Raw genomic sequence first — 18,541 nt, forward strand, 5'->3', positions numbered from 1 at the left:
TGCGATTGTCAAAGCTTCTATTGTCTGTCTTGCCACTGTTAGCTGAGAACAAAAGATTCTAAACTGAAATAATTTAGAAGGAAGGTCATCCAGCAGAGCAGAAACATGAAAAATGGTGACCCACTGTTCTCAGAGTATGTAGGTTACACATTATATAGGATTCAAACAAAGTAACAAGAATAGTGAATCAGCCAACACACAGGCAGTTTTCAGATAAAACACATGAGTTGCTCAAGATGTATAATGAGTAAAAACACTTTATGTTCCTTGTATTAATCTTCAGTTCTGACTGGATTTCTGCTCAGCATAATCTAGGTCCTGAGTTAAGCATTAAGCAAATCTGATCTCTAAGCAAAGAAAGTTTGTAACAACCTTTTTGTAGTGGCAAGGAACTGGAACCTGAGTGGATGCTCATCAGTTGGAGAATAAGTTATGGTATATGAATGTTATGGAATATTATTGTTCTATAAGAAATGATCAACAGGATACTTTCAGAGAGGACTGGAGAGACTTATATGAACTGATGCTAAGTGAAATGAGCAGAACCAGGAGATTATTGTACACAATCCCAACAAGATTATATAATGATCAATTCTGATGGACATGGCTCTTTTCAACAGTGAAGTGAATCAGACCAGTTCTAATGGTCTTGTGATGGAGAGCCATCTACACCAGAGACAGGGCTGTGAGGACTGAATGTGGATCACAACATAGTATTTTCACTTTTTTGTTGCTGTTTGCTTGCATTAAATGATCTTCAGCACAACTAATCATATTTGTATTTTTCTTTCAAGCTAAACCAGAAATCTTTATGAACATGCAGAATAGCTCCACTGATACCTTGGAAGAGGTAAGTAACTTAACAGCTTTTAGAAAATCTTAACTATCACAACAGGCCAAGATTTATGTTCATCAAGAGCATTTTCACCAAAAAATTTGAGTGAATTGTCAATTATCAATTACTGAGAAAGAGTTAAAGAAAATTCTGTGTGGTCACTGTAAGAGGTGAGCCAGACCCCTGCAGATGATGTTTTCAAAGTTTTGCTGACACCAAGCTGGGCCGGGGCAGGTGCTATGTTGCCACAGATCCTCTTTGCTGACTTCCCAAGTCATTTCTGGTATCTCTGGGCTGAAAGGTCCAGAAGCCTCCAGTGCTGCCGCTGATTCAGAAGTCCCTGATGCTGATGCTGGGGCTCAAGCTGGACTAGGGCTAAAGCTGAGACTGGGGCTGGAGTAGGAGGATGGAATGGGTATTGGGGCCGGGAGATGAGGTGGGGTGCACTGGCATGGTCTACACTTGGACTGCATGCTGGACTCCTATCCTAGTGTCAACAGATTTTTTCTATTGAGCTTCTAAGTAGCCTTCAGCTGGAAAAAGTTCTACTTTGTCTTTTTTGATGTTTGGATGCTCTAAAATTTGTTTAAAGTCATTATTTAAAGGAATTTGGATGGTTTGGGGGAAAGGTTAGACAGGTTCCTGCCTTTACTCCACCATCTTGGTTCCACTCCTTCCCATTATTTTTTAATTGTGGTCTGTAGGGTGCAAGAAGTACTTTCTTACTCTTTTGATTATGTCATTTGAAAAATAAAAGGGATTATGGGGGTTTTTTTTGTTTTAGTATTGTTTTTAGTTTTTGTTTTAGTAATTCAGTTTGTCTCAAGAAACAAGATAGTGTAATACAAAAAGCAAGGGATTTGAAATTAAAAGTTGTATGCTTAAATCTTTCTTCTACTACTTATAAGATAGTTTTGAGCAAGTCTTTCACATCTTTGATGTTCATGTTCTTCCTATAAAAAAGTAAGTGGATGATGGAAAGAAGACTTGTCCCTTGATAATTTCTAAGGCAATATGATATGATACACTGTTCTTTTGTTTGTTTGTTTGTTTTTGTTTTGTTTTGTTTTTGAGGCAATTGGAGTTAAGTGACTTGCCCAGGGTCTTACAGCTAGAAAGTGTTAAGTATCTGAGGTGAGATTTGAACTCAAGTCCTCCTAACTTCAGAACTGGTGCTCTATTCACTGTGCCACCTAGCTCCCCTGTGATTTACTATGTGTTGTTTACTATGTTTACTATATGATTTACTATGTTTACTATTAAAGCTTTCTGGACCTCAGCTTCCCCATCTGTGAAATAAAAGTGTTAAATTAGACAGAATTCTGAATGTGAAATCAAGAAAATCTGGTCTTAAATTTAATCTATGAAATGTAATGCTTTTGTGACTACAGGCCATTCTTAACCATTCAATGCCTCAGACAAACATTTAAGATTAGAATTTATAGATGAGTTGCCAATCTTTATTGGTAATATCTACATCTATATCTATCTATTCATAATATTTATTGATATATGTGAATATTTTATGGGCTGAACCCAGAATCTGTCATTCTTTACACCAATGATAAAAGTAGTAATTAAGCAATGATATTATCATTCTAATAAATTTTTTGTTGATGTCATATTTTACATAATCATAATTTCCTCCAGTCACTTTTCTCCCCCTCTTAAAAAACCAACACATTCAACAAATAATATTTTTTGGGGAAAAAAGAAAGAAAAATATTATGAAGATAAAAATATTGTGAAACTCCTTAATATGAGGGGTTTCTGCAAGCAATAGGAATTCTCTTCATGAGTGAAATCAATATGGACCAAGAGAGTTGTTAATATACACTTATTATAAATGGTGTGTGTTTTATAGATGAATTAAAATGAAAATAAAATTCTATAATTTTAGATTTTCATCTATTTCAAACTAGACAGCCCTAAACAGTCCAAGCAGGAAAAAAACCTGCCTAGTCTTTAGAAGAAGGTCAGGTCTTGAGTGACTCATGACATGTATTCAATGTTTTGCCCTTTTAAAAAACAAAACAACACATGAATGAAATTCTGAATTTGTGAAATCAGTCAACTAGGAGATAACTTGTACAATAATGAAATGATTCATTGCTTTAGAAAATAATTAATGGTAGGGTTACTTGAAATACAAAAAACCTCTAATGTATTTAAAATACACTTGGATCAATTGGTAAAATTTTGCTTTGATCAAATACCTTTTGAGGAACACATTTTACATTTCATGATGAATCTGCAAAAAGATTAGAGTCCAAAGTTGATGACAAGCAATAGGAAGTTATACAAATTGACATATATCTTGTAGTTCTATTTCTTGCTAATTGTATTATTTATCCTAAAAGACTTCCCATTATTTTCATAGTTTTTTCTTATTTAGTTTCTAATGATTATGCCTTTGGATGACACCACCTATAGCATCTTACCTGCCTTCCTACCCCTCCTATCTGGAGCATTATGCAAGGCAAAGAACACAGTCTTGAAAAGTTCAAACCCTGCCTCTAATGCTTACTCTCTGGACAATCTTAAACAGTGCAGAGTCCTTAACTGGACCAGAGTTTCCTCATGTGTAAATAATGTAGCTAAACTAGATGATCTCCAAGATCCCCACTATAATCTTATGACATCCAAGTTATGGTGACTGATAATTATGTACCCAAGCATTCTCCACAATAGTACCCTTAGAAGTTGCTAGCCTTTTTGATAATGCAGTGGTTAGAGCACAATGCCTCGAATTAGAAAGGCCTGATTTCAAATCTTACCTCAGATACTTATACTTGGCTAAGTCATTTAATCTTGTTTGCCTCAGTTTCCTCACTTATAAAAAAATGAGCTGGAGAAGGAAGTGGCAAACAGTTCCAGTATCTTTGCCAAGAAAACCCCAAATAGGGTTATGAAGAGTTATACATAACTGAACAACAATATGCCATTTTCAAGTCTTATCTCTTTCTCTCTGCCTTCTAAACTTACCTCTGGGCTGAAGTAATGAGAGCAGGATAAACCTTAATATGTATCAGGAGCAAGTTTTAAATCTTTTTTAGTTTTAGCCTATTCTTTATGATCCCATTTTATCTTCTTGACAAGGATACTAGTTTGCCATTTCCTTCCCCAAGTCATTTTCGAGACAATTGAAGCAAACAGGGTTAAGTGACTTGCCCAGGGTCACCCAGATAATAAGTGTTTGAGGTAAGATTTTAACTCAGGAAGATGAGTCTTCCTAACTCCAGGCCCAAAACTCTATCCATTGTACTCCCTGGGTGCAAGTTAGGTGCTATCATTTCCACAGCACCATCAGAACCAACAAAAAATGCACCCCATGTGTATTGCAGTCTATTAGTTTTGGGAAGGCACAGTCCAGAAAAAAATTCCCATGTTTTCTTGTCCTTCAGTTATTGTTGGATAAGTTTTGTCACTCCACCTACTCTCAGGAAAATAAAACAAGGAAGCCATTTGAATCTTAGGCAAATATAGTAATATGATATATGATATAAGACATGATATGATATGATGTGACATGGCATGATGTAATGCAATGTGATGTTATTTGATAAAATAGACAATGTAGATATAATAGATCTAGAAGTGACAAGTGACAATTATTCAATATTTGAAATTTGTATTGTCTTTTTTCTATAAAGCATTGTGCTAGGCACTGAGGGAGGATCAAAAAAAAAAAATTAACAGTGTTTCTGCCATAAAGATGGTTACTGAGAGAGGAAGCATGGTTCTGTATAGTATACAAGATTGGGAATCAGAAAATATATATTTGAATCCTGTCTCTGCTTTTTATTACCTATGTGACCATGAGGAAACCACTGAATCTCTTTAAATATCAGCTTTTGATCTGTGAAAGGACAGCATTAGACCATTGTCCTTTATGGTCCTTCCCAGCTCAAAGTCTCTTGAGCTCTTACAATCTAGTAGAAGGGAGGAGAAGAAAAGGTCACACAATAAAATGTTAAGAAAAAATTTTTCCTCCCCTTCCAGGTTCTTATTTCTCTGTTTTCTCCCAGAAGAATATTTTAATTTTCTTTTATAGAAAGACATTTAAAGTAGATGGGGGGGAAGAATCAAAGTGGAATTTAGTAGGAAGTAAACGCCTCCTTTTCCCTCAACCATGAAAAAGAAAATAAAAGAAAATTAATCAAAACTCAGCTTATCTCAGTGGGAAAATGAATAGAGAAACAAAGTTATGCCTGAATTCTCTGTCCCTCATGTAACTATATAGAACATGCTTCAGGCAAAATTACAAAGGGGAAAATATGGCCACATATTTTACCAAAATAAGGTAATTTACAGGGAGAAAACTGTTTAGAAGAGATGATTCTTTAAAAAGACCTATACATCAAGAATTCAAAGAGAAATGATCATAGTAGAAAGCATATTGGGAAGTAAACAGTTTCAAATGAAAAATTAAAATTAAAATTGTATTTCTACAATGTAAAAGTCACTGAATTGAAAAACCAAAATTTTAAAAATGATTTTAATGGCAAATATATGTCTAATATATAGGAAAACTTCAGATTAATAATGACAAACTAGTTCCTATAAGATGAATGTATACCTGCTTAGAATTTGCAGTTTCAGTATTTCACTGATAGTGATATGAAATTTGACCAAATCGGTGGAGCCAAGATGGTGGAGAGGACATACGTTTTTTTTTTGACCTTCTTCTACAACCCTCCAACTATTTAGCAAATACAACCTCTGAATTAGCTATGGACAATCAGAATCCACAAATATTGGGAGTATGACAAATTACCAGCAGAAGATAATTTCGAAGATTGCCAGAAAAGGCCAGTTTCAATTGGAAATGGGAAGGAGGCAGCCAAGAACAAGCAGGCTGAGCACAAATGCTAGCCTAGACAGCATAGAGTCCCAGGGTGGTGCAGACTCTGCAGGATATTGCAGACTCTGCTGGGCAGAAGGGAGGAATCTACAAGAATCTACAGCAGTATTGGCCACTCTGCCCTGGTTGCAAGCCACTAGATCCTCAGAAAAATTAGAAAATATCCAACACAAAAACAAAAGGTAAATAGTGAACCCCAAAATGCCAAAATGTTAGGGGACCTGGTGATGCCCACCCAGCACTGGGAGTGACTCAGCACTGACCCAGCACAGCCATGGCAGCTTATAGAGGAAGTTTGGAAAACCTTCCCTGCCCTAAAAGCGAACCTTAATTTTTTTTTATGAGTTAAAAAAAATGTCTAACCATAGACAGCTTTTATGGTGAAAGAGAAGAACAGATTTCAAACCCTGAGGAAACTAAAATCAGATCATCTCCAGATGAAGCCCTAAAAGATGATATAATCTGGTCCACACACACAAGGCTCTCCTAGAAGAAATTAAAAAGGATCTTTAAAAACAGCTAGAAAATGGGGAAAGGAAATGAAAACTTTGTGAGAGGAAAAAGCATATAACTCATTAAAAGCTAGATTAAAATAACCTAAATAATCTAAGAATCTAAGAAAAAGAAAACAACTCCTAGAAAAACAGAAGTTTTGAAAAGAAAAAGAAAATAACTTTAAAAAACAGAATTTGTGAAATGGAAAAAATTCCAAAGAACAAAACAACTCATTTAAAAATTCAATTGGACAAATACAAAGAAAAGTAAGATATTCTATTTACTTTTTAACTTCTTTCTTATTTATTTTGTGGTTTGATTTATCTAATTCTGAGAGGGCAAGGTTGAGATCTTCCACTGTGGAATATTAGAAAAACTAGATATGACAGTTCTTTGGAGAAAATTGAATGGAGACAGAAAAGAGCACACTTTTTTCTTGGCATCTCAACAGATGTCAAAAAAGCATTTGATAAAATCCAACATCCATTCTTATTAAAAACACCAGAGAGTACAGAAATAAGTGGAATTTTTCTTTAAACAGTCAGTAGCAGCTATTTAAAACCATCAGCAAGCATCATATGTAATGAGGACAAACTGAAACCACTGTTATTATTTTGCTGTTTATTTCTTTTTGCAACTCTCTTAACTTCTCCTTTAGGAATTTAGATGCTACACTACTTGGTGCATATATGTTTACCCTTTAGCAAGATATAGTTTCCTTCCTTATCTCTTTTAATTAGATCAATTTTTGCTTTTGCATGATCTGAGATCAGGATGACTACCCCTGCTTCTTTTTTTTTTTTTACTTCATCTGAAGCATAATAGATTCTGCTCCAGAATCTATTTACCTTTTACCTTTATTCTGTAATCCTTAATTCATGGAGCCTATGCAAAAATTGACCATATATTAAGACATAAAGACCTTAAAATCAAACGCAGAAAAGCAGAAATAGTAAATGCATTTTTTTTCTGATCACAATGCAATAAAAATTACAGTCAATAAAAGGTCAGGGTAAAATAGACCAAAAAGTAATTGGAAATGAAATAATCTCATCCTAAAAGAATGAATGTGTAAAACAGCAAATCATAGACACAATCAATAATTTTATCCAAGAGAATGACAATAATGAGACTTCATACCAAAATCTGTGGGATACAGACAAAGAGGTAATAAGGAGAAATTTTATATCTCTAGATGCTTACTTAAATAAAATAGAGAAAGAGAAGATCAATGAATTGGGCTTTTAACTAAAAAAGCTAGAAAAAGAACAAATTAACCCCCCCAATCAAATACCAAATTGAAATTCTAAAAATAAAAGAAGAGAGCAATAGAATTGAAAGAAAAAAAAATAACTATTGAATTAATAAATAAAACTAAGAGCTGGTTTTATGAAAAAAATAGATAAACCTTTAGTTGATTTGTATAGAAAAAGGAAAGAGGAAAATCAAATTGTCTCAAAAATGAAAAGGGAGAAATTTCCACCAATGAAGAGGAAATTAGAGCAACTTTATGCCAATAAATTTGGCAACATAAATGAACTGGAGGAAAACTTATAAAAATACAGATTGCTCAAATTAATAGAAGAGGAAATAAATTACTTAAGCAGTATCATTTTAGAAAAAGGAAAAGAACAAGCTATTAATCACCTCCCTAAGAAAAAATCCCCAGGACCAGATGGATTTGCATGTGAATTCTACCAAACATTTAAAGAACAATTAACTCCAATATTATATAAACTATTTGAAAAAATATGAAGGACTCCTACCAAATTCCTTTTATGACACTGACATTGTACTAATATCTAAACCAAGTAGGATAAAAACAGAGGAAGAAAATTATAGACCAGGCTCTCTAGTGAATATTGATGCAAAAATCTTAAATAAAATATTAACAAAGAAATTACAGAAAATCATCCCCAGGATAATACATCATGACCAAGTAGGATTTATACCAGGAATGCAGGGCTGGTTCAATATTAGGAAAACTATTAGCATAATTGACTATATCAATAACCAAATTAACAAAAACCATATGATTATCTCAACAGATGCCAAAAAAGCATTTGATAAACTCCAACATCCATTCCTATTAAAAACACTAGAGAGTACAGGAATAAGTGGAATTTTTCTTTAAACAGTCAGTAGCAGCTATTTAAAACCATCAGCAAGTATTATATGTAATGAGGATAAACTGAAACCATTCCCAGTAAAATCAGGAATGAAACAAGGTTGCTCACTATCACCATTACTATTCAATATTATATTAGAAATGTTATCTTCAGCAATAAGAGTTGAGCAAGAGATTAAAGGAATTAGAGTAGGTAAGGAAGACACCAAATCATCACTTTTTGCAGATGATATGATGGTATACTTAGAGAACCCTAGAGAATCAACTAAAAAAACTATTAGAAGTAATTCACAACTTTAGCAAAGTTGCAGAATACAAATAAATCCACATAAATCATCAGTATTCTTATACATCACTAACAAAATCCAACAGCAACAGATATAATGAGAAATTCCATTTAAAATAACTGTTGAAAAGATAAAATATCTGAGAACCTATCTGCCAAAGGAGGGTCAGTAACTATATGAAAAAAACTACAAAAGACTTTCCACACAAATAAAGTCAGATCTAAGCAATTGGATAAATATCAAGTGCTCTTGGATAGGTCTAATGAATATAATAAAGATGACAATACCACCTAAACTAATCTATTTATTTAGTGCTATATCAATCAAACTCTCAAGAAACTATTTTACTGACCTAGAAAAAATAACAATGAAATTCATCTGGAAGAACAAAAGGTCAAGAAGAACATTAGGTCAAGTGACTTAATGAAGAGAAAATCAAATGAAGGTGGCTTAGCTATACTAGATCTAAAACTATATTATAAAGCAGAGGTCATCAAAGCCATTTGGTAGTGGCTAAGAAATAGAGAAGTTGATCAGTGGAATAGGTTAGGTTCACAGAACAAAATAATCAATGACTATAGCAATCTGTTATTTGACAAACCCAAAGCCCCTGCTTTTGAGATAAGAATTCACTATTTGACAAGACCTGCTGGGAAAACTGGAAACTAGTATGGCAGAAACAGGCATAGACTCACATTTAACACTATATACCAACAAGGCAGAAATGGATCCATGATATAGACATAAAGAATGATATTACAAACAAATTAAAAGAACATAGGATAGTTTACCTCTCAGATCTGTGGAGGAGAAAGGAATTTGTGACCAAAGAAGAACTAGAGATCATTATTGATCACAAAATAGATAATTTTGATTATATTAAGTTAAAAAGGTTTTGTACAAATAAAACTAATGCAGACAAGATTAGAAGGGAAGCAATAAACTGGGAAAATATTTTTACATCCAAAGGTTCTTATAAAGTCCTCATTTCTAAAATATATAGAGAATTGACTAAAATTTATAATAGTTCAAGCCATTCTCCAATTGGTATATGATAAAAGGATATGAACAATTTTCAGATGAAGAAATTGAAACTATTTGTAGTCATATGAAAAGATGCTCCAAAGCACTATGGATCAGAGAAATGCAAATTAAGACAACTCTGAGATGCTACTGCATACTTGTCAGATTGGCTAAGATGACAGGAAATGATAATGACCAATGTTGGGGGGAATGTGGGAAAACTGGGACACTGATACATTGTTGGTGGAACTGTCAATGGAGCCAACAATTTTGGAGAGCAGTTTGGAACTATGCCCAAAAAGTTTTCAAAATGCATACCTTTTGATCCAGCAGTGTTTCTGCTGGAATTATATCCCAAAGAGATCTTAATGTCCACATGTGCAAAAATATTTGTGGCAGCCTTCTTTGTAGCGTCAAGAAACTAGAAACTGAGTGGATGTCTATCAATTGGAGAATAGCTGAATAAATTATGGCATATGAATGTTGTGGAATATTATTGTTCTGTAAGAAACAACCAGCAGGATGATTTCAGAGAGGTTTGGAAAGACCTACGTGAACTGATGCTAAGTGAAATGAGCAGAACCAGGAGATCATTATACACAGCAACAACAAGATTATACAATGATCAATTCTAATGGATGTGGATCTCTTCAACAATGAGAGGATTCAAACTAATTCCATTTGTTTAGATGAAAAGAGTCATCTATACCCAGAGAGAACAGAGTGTGGAACACAGCACAGCATTCTCACTCTCTCTGTTGTTATTTGCTTGCATTTTGTTTTCTTTCTCAGATTTTCTTGGGCACCAAGATTACTGTATAAATATGTATACATATATTAGATTTAACATGTACTTTAACATATTTAACATATAATGGACTGCCTGCCACCTAGGGGAGTGGAAGGGAGAAGAAGGGAAAAATTTAGAACAAAAGGTTTGCAAGGGTCAGTGTTGAAAAAAACCACCAATGCATATGTTCTGTAAATAAAAAGCTTTAATAAAAAAGAGAAAAAGAAAAATAAGAAATTTGACCAAATTGCTCCATGCATATAGATGAAAATACTGACTTCCTTATGTCACTCTTCAGATTAATAATTTTAATAGTTTTTCAGTACCTACAAGATAAAGTGCAAACTCTTTTTTCTAAGACTTTCACGATCCACAATCTAATCTCATTCTACCTATCCAACCTTCTCTATCTCTATTTTCCAATATTGAGGAATGGATCCCAATTAGGCCAAACCTCAGCAGTCTAAATCTCAAGAAAAGACAGAGAAATAGCCATGGAAATATAAGGAAATAACTGTATCTTAAAATTTTAATTGATAGGAAATAACCATCAAAAAACAAACAAACAGAAGAAAGACAGTGCATATGCTATAGAGAGTGGGTAACCTAATTTTCAATCCTGTCTTCACACTTATTAAGATTTTGGGGAAGGTACCTATTAGCTTCTCTGAGGCTCACTTTCCTCATTTTTGAAACAAAGTAGTTACACTAGATCAATCAATTCATTTCTATCATCAAGTATTTATTAAGGTCTACCATATTGCCACCACCATATTAGGTGCTAGGGATTCAATAATTGTGGAGATTAAAACTACAATACTATAATAAAACTACAATAAAAGAGACTGACGCAGAAATCAGAGCCAATGGTACTTTATTAAAGGATCCATGGTCCCATCTAATGAGGTAGATCTCAGGTTTTCCTCATGATCTGAAATGCCTGCATCTTCCAGTACCTTATATTTATAGAGTTTGATACCCAAAATGCAAAAGAAGCACGGTGACATACATATTCTCATTGTTTGAAAAATCTTGCTTTTAGGGGCCAAAAATAACATAGTAGGGTCATGGGTTGGATCAAGAATGGAATATCTCTGCTGAATAAGTGTTTGGAAGATATTTGAGATTCTCAAATTAGGCAGGAAGAGATGATACAAGTTATACGGTTCAAGAACATATTGAGGAAAAATTTCCATACTATACCATCACCCCATACTTGGATTGGTCATGGAATTTGAGCAAAACAGGGTAGAGAAACCTTTGTCAGCATTCTTATTGTTGTACAAGTAAGCTCCACACTGTTAACAAGTAATGAACATTACATTAAAGTTTGAGTTCTATTATAGGTCCCTTCTATTAGAATCTATATTCTGATGTGACATACAAAATATGGATACTGTTTATACTTATACCTATTATTAGGTGATTGACTAGATTCATACTTCTACATAAATACATTAAAATAATTGCTCACAATTATTACCATTTATAAAATCATAATGAACTAATACTGATCAGAGTTTGAGTAGGAGTCCTTAAAGAATCATTTCCCTCATAGAAAAAAAAATGAAATAACTTTCCCTTAAGACACTTGAAGATAGGCCCTATATTCTGAAATGAGGTGGAAGGAGTGCAGTAACAACATACATTCATGAAATTATATACAAAATAAATACAAGGCAATTAGGGAGGAGAAGATATCAGGGGAAAGCTAAGTGCCTCAATTGTTAGAGTATTTGGGCCTGGAGTTAGGAATTTTTGAGTTCAAATCCATCCTCAAACACATACTAGGTTTGTGACCCTGGGCAAATCATTTTATCCCTATTTGCCTCAGTTCCTCATCTATAAAATGGGGACACAATGAAGAAAGAAATTTTTGTAAATCACTCTAGCATCTTTGCCAAGAAAACCCCATGGACAAGTCAATGGGATTATGAAGAGTTGGATTTGACTGAATGACAGATCAACAATGACATTAGCAGCTGAGAAAATATGAAAATTCGTATTGTAGTAGTATTGTAATTAAGCTTTGAAAGAAACTAGAAATTATTAAAAGCAAAATTATGGGGAGGTACCTGATACAAAGATGGCAAATGGAGTATACATGAAGATCATCAAGAAAGCCAGTTTAAGTTGTATAATATGAGTGGGGGTGAAGTATATATCAAGACTATTAAGGTAGATTGGAATAATTTTGTGAAGGAATTTAAATTCCTAAAGAGGAATTTTTTTTGTCTGATCCTAGTAGTATAGGAAGCCATGAGACTTTATTGAGAAGGGATAAAAAGTAACATGGTGAGAGAGGAAACCACTTTTCATACTTCTCTAACTTCCAAAGTACCAAATATAGTATTCATTAAAATAGCTATTGAATATGTGAGTGAATGAATGAATGACCCAAGCTTCTGTGCAGGATATTGATTTACTTCAGTCTGAGTGCATATATGTAGTTATTTATCTTTTCAGAGTTGGGCATGTTTTTCCTTTAGGTTTGGATCATATAACATGTCCCTAAATTGTACACGAAGCTCAATTTGCCTTGTTCTGATCGAACCAAAAATTACATCATTTAAAAAAATTCATAAGAAAACTAACCTCAGCTTGAAATCGTTTTTTTTCCCCTGCAACTTGTCATTTTGAGGAAGGCAGAAAAGAGAACAAAGTGGTAGCTATTACTCTAAGGGTATTGGGCAACTTTACTTTTTATTTATCTGTAACCTATTTCCTGGTAATCTCAAAAAAGCAGGAGAATTCATTCTAAAAGAAAATCCAGAAACCTCAAAATCCGGTACATCTCTCCTGACCATCCCCAAATCTTTCATATCATTTCTTTATTTTATTTCTAAAATTTTATTTTAATGTAAGAAGGAAGAAAGGAAGGAAGGGAAGGAAGAGAAGAAAGGGAGGAAAGGGAGGGGAAGGAAAGGAGAGGGAAGGGAAGGGAAGGAAAGGGAAGGAAGGAAAGGAAAGGAAAGGAAAAGAAAGGAAAGGAAAAGAAAGGAAAGGAAAGGAAAGGAAAAAAGGAAAGGAAAGGAAAGGAAGGAAAGGAAAGGAAAAGAAAGGAAAGGAAAGGAAAGGAAAGGAAAGGAAAGGAAAGGAAAGGAAAGGAAAGGAAAGGAAAGGAAAGGAAAGGAAAGGAAAGGAAAGGAAAGGAAAGGAAAGGAAAGGAAAGGAAGGAAAGGAAAGGAAAAGAAAGGAAAGGAAAGGAAAAGAAAGGAAAGGAAAGGAAAGGAAAGGAAAGGAAAGAAAGGAAAGGAAAGGAAAGGAAAGGAAAAGAAAGGAAAGGAAAGGAAAGGAAAGGAAAGGAAAGGAAAGGAAGGAAAGGAAAAGAAAGGAAGGAAAGGAAAGGAAAGGAAAAAAGGAAAGGAAAGGAAAGGAAAGGAAAGAAAAAGAAAGGAAAGGAAAAGGAAAGGAAAAGAAAGGAAAGGAAGGAAGGAAAGGAAAGGAAAGGAAGGAAAGGAAAGGAAAGGAAAAGGAAAGGAAAGGAAGGAAAGGAAAGGAAAGGAAAGGAAAGGAAAGGAAAGGAAGGAAGGAAAGGAAAGGAAAGGAAAGGAAAGAGGAAAGGAAAGAGGAAAGGAAAGGAAAAGGAAAGGAAAGGAAAGAAAAGGAAAGGAAAAAGGAAAGGAAAAAGGAAAGGCAAGGAAAAAGGAAAGGAAAGGAAAGGAAAGGGAAGGAAAGGAAGGAAAGGAAGGAAAGGAGAGGTAAGGGAAGGAAGGAAAGGGAAGGAAGGAAAGGAAAGAAAAGGAAAAGAAAGGAAAGAAAAAGAAAGGAAAGGAAAGGAAAGAAAAAGAAAGGAATGGAAAGGAAAGGAAAGGAAAGGAAAGGAAAGGAAAGGAAAGGAAAGGAAAGGAAAGGAAAGGAAAGGAAAGGAAAGGAAAGGAAAGGAAAGGAAAGGAAAGGAAAGGAAAGGAAAGGAAAGGAAAGGAAAGGAAAGGAAAGGAAAGGAAAGGAAAGGAGAAAGGAAAGGAGAAAGGAAAGGAGAAAGGAAAGGAGAAAGGAAAGGAGAAAGGAAAGGAAAGGAAAGGAAAAAAAAAGGAAAGGAAAGGAAAGGAAAGGAGAAAGGAAAGGAGAAAGGAAAGGAGAAAGGAAAGGAGAAAGGAAAGGAGAAAGGAAAGGAGAAAGGAAAGGAGAAAGAAAGGAAAGGAAAGGAAAGGAAAGGAAAGGAAAGGAAAGGAAAGGAAAGGAAAGGAAAGGAAAGGAAAGGAAAGGAAAGGAAAGGAAAGGCAAGGAAAGGCAAGGAAAGGCAAGGAAAAAGGAAAGGAAAAAGGAAAGGAAAGGAAGGGGGAGAGAAGGAGGGAGGGAGGGAGGGAGGGAGGGAAGGAATAAAAAGAAATCAAAATCCTATGTAATCATGAGTAGAATTTGCATTGATCAGAATTCTTAAAATTTCCAAAGTTATTTGTCTTTAAAATGTCATCAGAAATTGTTCTCCTGGTTCTGTTCACTTCATTCTTTATAGAAGTCGCCTCAAATTTCTGTGAAACGATTCTTTTTTCATTTCTTGGGGCATACCTATCACATTTAAACTCCTAACAATGAATACCATATTGGAATCTAATTCTTTGCCACTATAAAAAAAGCTCCTATAAATATTTTTGTACATGTGTGTCTTTTTGTTCTGTCTCTGATCTCTTTGGGCTATAAGCCTAGCAACAGCTATACTTGTTCAATAGACAGGAATAGTTTAATCATTTTGAGGGCATAATTCCATGTGAATAGGGCTATTGGTAGTTGGACTTTCTTTCTCAGTATCTTACTTTGGCCATCACTGTTCATTCTTCTCTCCCTTGCTTTCAGTCATTATTCTGCTGTATCATCTTTTTGTTTAATGCAAAAGAAATAAGCAAAAGCTATTCCCATTCTGTCTAGTTTTCTCCTGATGCATTATAGTCTCTCTACAATGAATTTGAGGTAGAAAAAGTTGGCATAGTAGGTAAGGGAGGAAGAACGGCCATCTAGTAAGATTATCAATAAACAAACATTTATTAAATAAACAAATTCAATTTAATTAATTCAAAAATCAACACTATTAGTGTTTTTTAAGTGCAAAGCAATTTGCATGGAATTGGGGATAAACAGATAAAAGTGAAAAAATATGTTTTCCCCTCTAGGATCTTACTTTCTCTTGGAAGGAATAAAGCAACCTCAGGTATCTAAAGATAAGATAATTTGAAGAAGGAGAATGTATAAAAACTGGGGTGATCAGGATAGACTTTTAATAGGACCTCAATGGGAGGTGTTATATTAGTCACATTCAGAAGGATCTCAAGAAACAAATAGGAGGAAGGATTTTGTTTCAGGCACAGGAACATTTTATACAAAGGCTAAGAATGACACCAAGTAAACTTATGTCACTGAAATAGAAAGTATGTTAAGGAAAGTGATGTGGAATCAATCTGGAAAGGTTGACTGAATTGAGATGGTGAATGGTTTTACATGCTAAGATGAAGAGTTTGTATTTTCTTCTAGAGAAAACAGTGAGCTCCTGAAGACTTCTGATAGGGGAACGACATGACCAAAATTGTGTTTTATAAAGATTTTTGAAACAGCTGTGTGGAGGACAAAATGAAAAGCAGAGTGACTGAGAGCAAGAAAAACAATTATATTGCTATTATGAAACAAAGTTGAAAATGAGAGCCTGAAGAATCTGATGGCTATATGAGTGGGAAGAAGGGGACACATGAACTATGTGATAAATGTTCATCTGACAAGTTGTAGCAAATTTTTACTCATTCAAATGTAGCAATGTTTTTTCATCTAACAGATGTTTTTGGTCGTGGTATTGGTTGTTGTTTTTTCTCCCTTCACCTGGCTTTTCATTGATTTCTCAAATCTAAAATAGCTCTTTTTAAATCTCTTAAATAGTAGGCTAAGGGTGAAGTATAGGCTTATTCCTTAATTATATTTGGCTTGAGGTATTAAGCAATATTAACTTTTTAAAAATAATGCCTCTGCTATAGTTATCTTGCAGATGCACACACATCTAAATATATATTCTAATATCTACCCAATGAAAATGTATATAATATATATTTAGAATATATATTTAGTTGTACAGATTTAGACTCTCTCTATATACACCTAAGTATATAAATATCTCCTTTCCAAAAAATTTAAATTCCTTGAGATCAGGAACTCATTTTAATTTTTCCTCTGTATCCCTAGCATCTGGCATAGTAACCTTCACATAATAAACCCTTAAAAATGTTTGTTCAACTAATTGAATCATCATTTATTTTTATTTATTATTCATATAGTGGATGAAGAGTTTGGATGTTGGAGTAAACTAGTGGTGTCAAACTCAAATAGAAATGGAGGACCACTAAGCTGAATATGAGGATTCCTTCAGCTGTATATTGGCTTAGAAAATTCATATTAACATTATTGTTATTCAGTCATGTGTCTTGGTGGCCCCATTTAGGATTTTCTTGGCAAAAAAAAAATCAGACTAGTTTGCCATTTCCTTCTCCAGATTAATTTATAGATGAGGAAACTGAGGCAAATAGACTTAATGACTTTACTAGGGTCACATAGCTAGTAAGTGTCTGAGGCTAGATTTAAAATTAGATGTTCCTGACTCCAAATGAGACACACAATATCCACTATGCAACTTAGCTTCCCCCAGCCTTCCTATTCAAAGCATTTATAACTTGTATAGGATCAGATAGGGCTTGCATTCCAGTGACATATACTTCAAGAGGCCAGAATTACTTCCTGACTGGCATGAATCATCAGAATAGGACTTCATAGATAGACTGGGAAGGAAGGAAGGAAGGAAGGAAGGAAGGAAGGAAGGAAGGAAGGAAGGAAGGAAGGAAGGAAGGAAGGAAAGAAAGAGGAAGGAAGGAAAAAGGAAAAATAAAGAGTGAAGAAGGGAAGGGTAAGAAGGAGGAATGAAGGAAAGATGGAAGGAGGAAGGTAAGAAGGAAGGAAGGAAGGAACAAAGAAAGGAAGGAAGGAAAGAAGACGAAAGGAAAAAAAAAGTAGAGATGTTCAGGTCTGTTTGGAAGTTTTGTGGTAAATGTTCACCTTTCATTGACCCAATACAGAGTGACCTGTGTGTGTTCTTCCAGTGTGTTCTGGATCTGATCTGAGGAGGCTACATCTGAGTGCAAATGGATGGCATCTCCCCCTGTCCCCAAGTCTCCGATGACTTAGTCAAGCCTTTATTTTCTCCTCATTAATCACTATATATTCATGAATGACAGGCACTAAATTAAACTAAGGTCATAGACTTGTGCTCAAGGGTCACTTAGTTTACCCTCTCCAGCCCTAAAAACCTATTTTTCAACAAACAGAATATATCATTTCCAATTACCAATAATTCCTAGGGTCAAGCACAATAAACTTTGGATGGGGAAAGAACTACAAAATTCACATGGAATAGTTAATTGTTGGCAGCTAGGTGGCATAGTGGATAGAGCCTTGGACATAGAGTCAGGAAGACCTGAGTTCAAATCTAGTCTCAGACACAAACTGTATGACCCTGCACAAGTAACTTAACCTTTGTCTATGATAGCAGCATCAATTGTAAAAAGAAGATAATGATAGTACCTGCCTTCCAAGGATTATTAGGAAAATCAAATGAAACATTTGTAAAGTGCTTGTTACACAGCAGTCATAAATGCTTGTTCCCTCCTCTGGTCAACTTCTAAGGAGAAGCAGACAAAATTAAGAGATCTAGGTTCTGTCTGTAATTCTGCTATTGAATTACCGTAAGTATCTCAGGTAGATCTTCCTAATTCCAACTACAATATTCTATTAAAAAAAATCTTCCTAAAACTTTGAGCCATCCCAAAGTGAAATGGGTTACTTCAGTAACTGATAAAAAGGAGATGGGATAGTAATGGTATTCCTCTCATCCCAAGTCTTCAAGCAATGACTTTGAGCAACTAAGACATTTTGACTATTATAAATACATAAATTAAAAATAAAGGATGCATCCAGAGAAAGAACTAATGTATAGAAATATTTAGAGAATATTTTACCCATATGTACCTATTTGTATATAATAATAGCCATCTCTAGGTTTGTTGTATATTTAGAGGGGATAAAAAGTTGTACATAGTAATTTACAGTTTCATGTGCAATTATCTTATTTATTGTACTATATCCTAGA

At 34.4% G+C, this 18,541-nt stretch overlaps 1 protein-coding gene across 4 annotated transcripts in view; it reads left to right on the forward strand.

Annotated features, from left to right (window-relative positions):
- Positions 1 to 18,541, forward strand: part of CD96 (CD96 molecule) — a 151,875-nt gene that overhangs the window by 62,885 nt on the left and 70,449 nt on the right. For all 4 annotated transcript variants that reach the window (XM_051985263.1, XM_051985262.1, XM_051985264.1 and 1 more), the window contains one exon: positions 795 to 850. In XM_051985263.1, coding sequence (XP_051841223.1) covers positions 795 to 850 — 56 coding nt within the window. The remainder of the gene's footprint in view (positions 1 to 794; positions 851 to 18,541) is intronic.

This window comes from Antechinus flavipes, chromosome 3, assembly GCF_016432865.1.
Source record: "Antechinus flavipes isolate AdamAnt ecotype Samford, QLD, Australia chromosome 3, AdamAnt_v2, whole genome shotgun sequence".
NCBI lineage: Eukaryota > Metazoa > Chordata > Mammalia > Dasyuromorphia > Dasyuridae > Antechinus > Antechinus flavipes.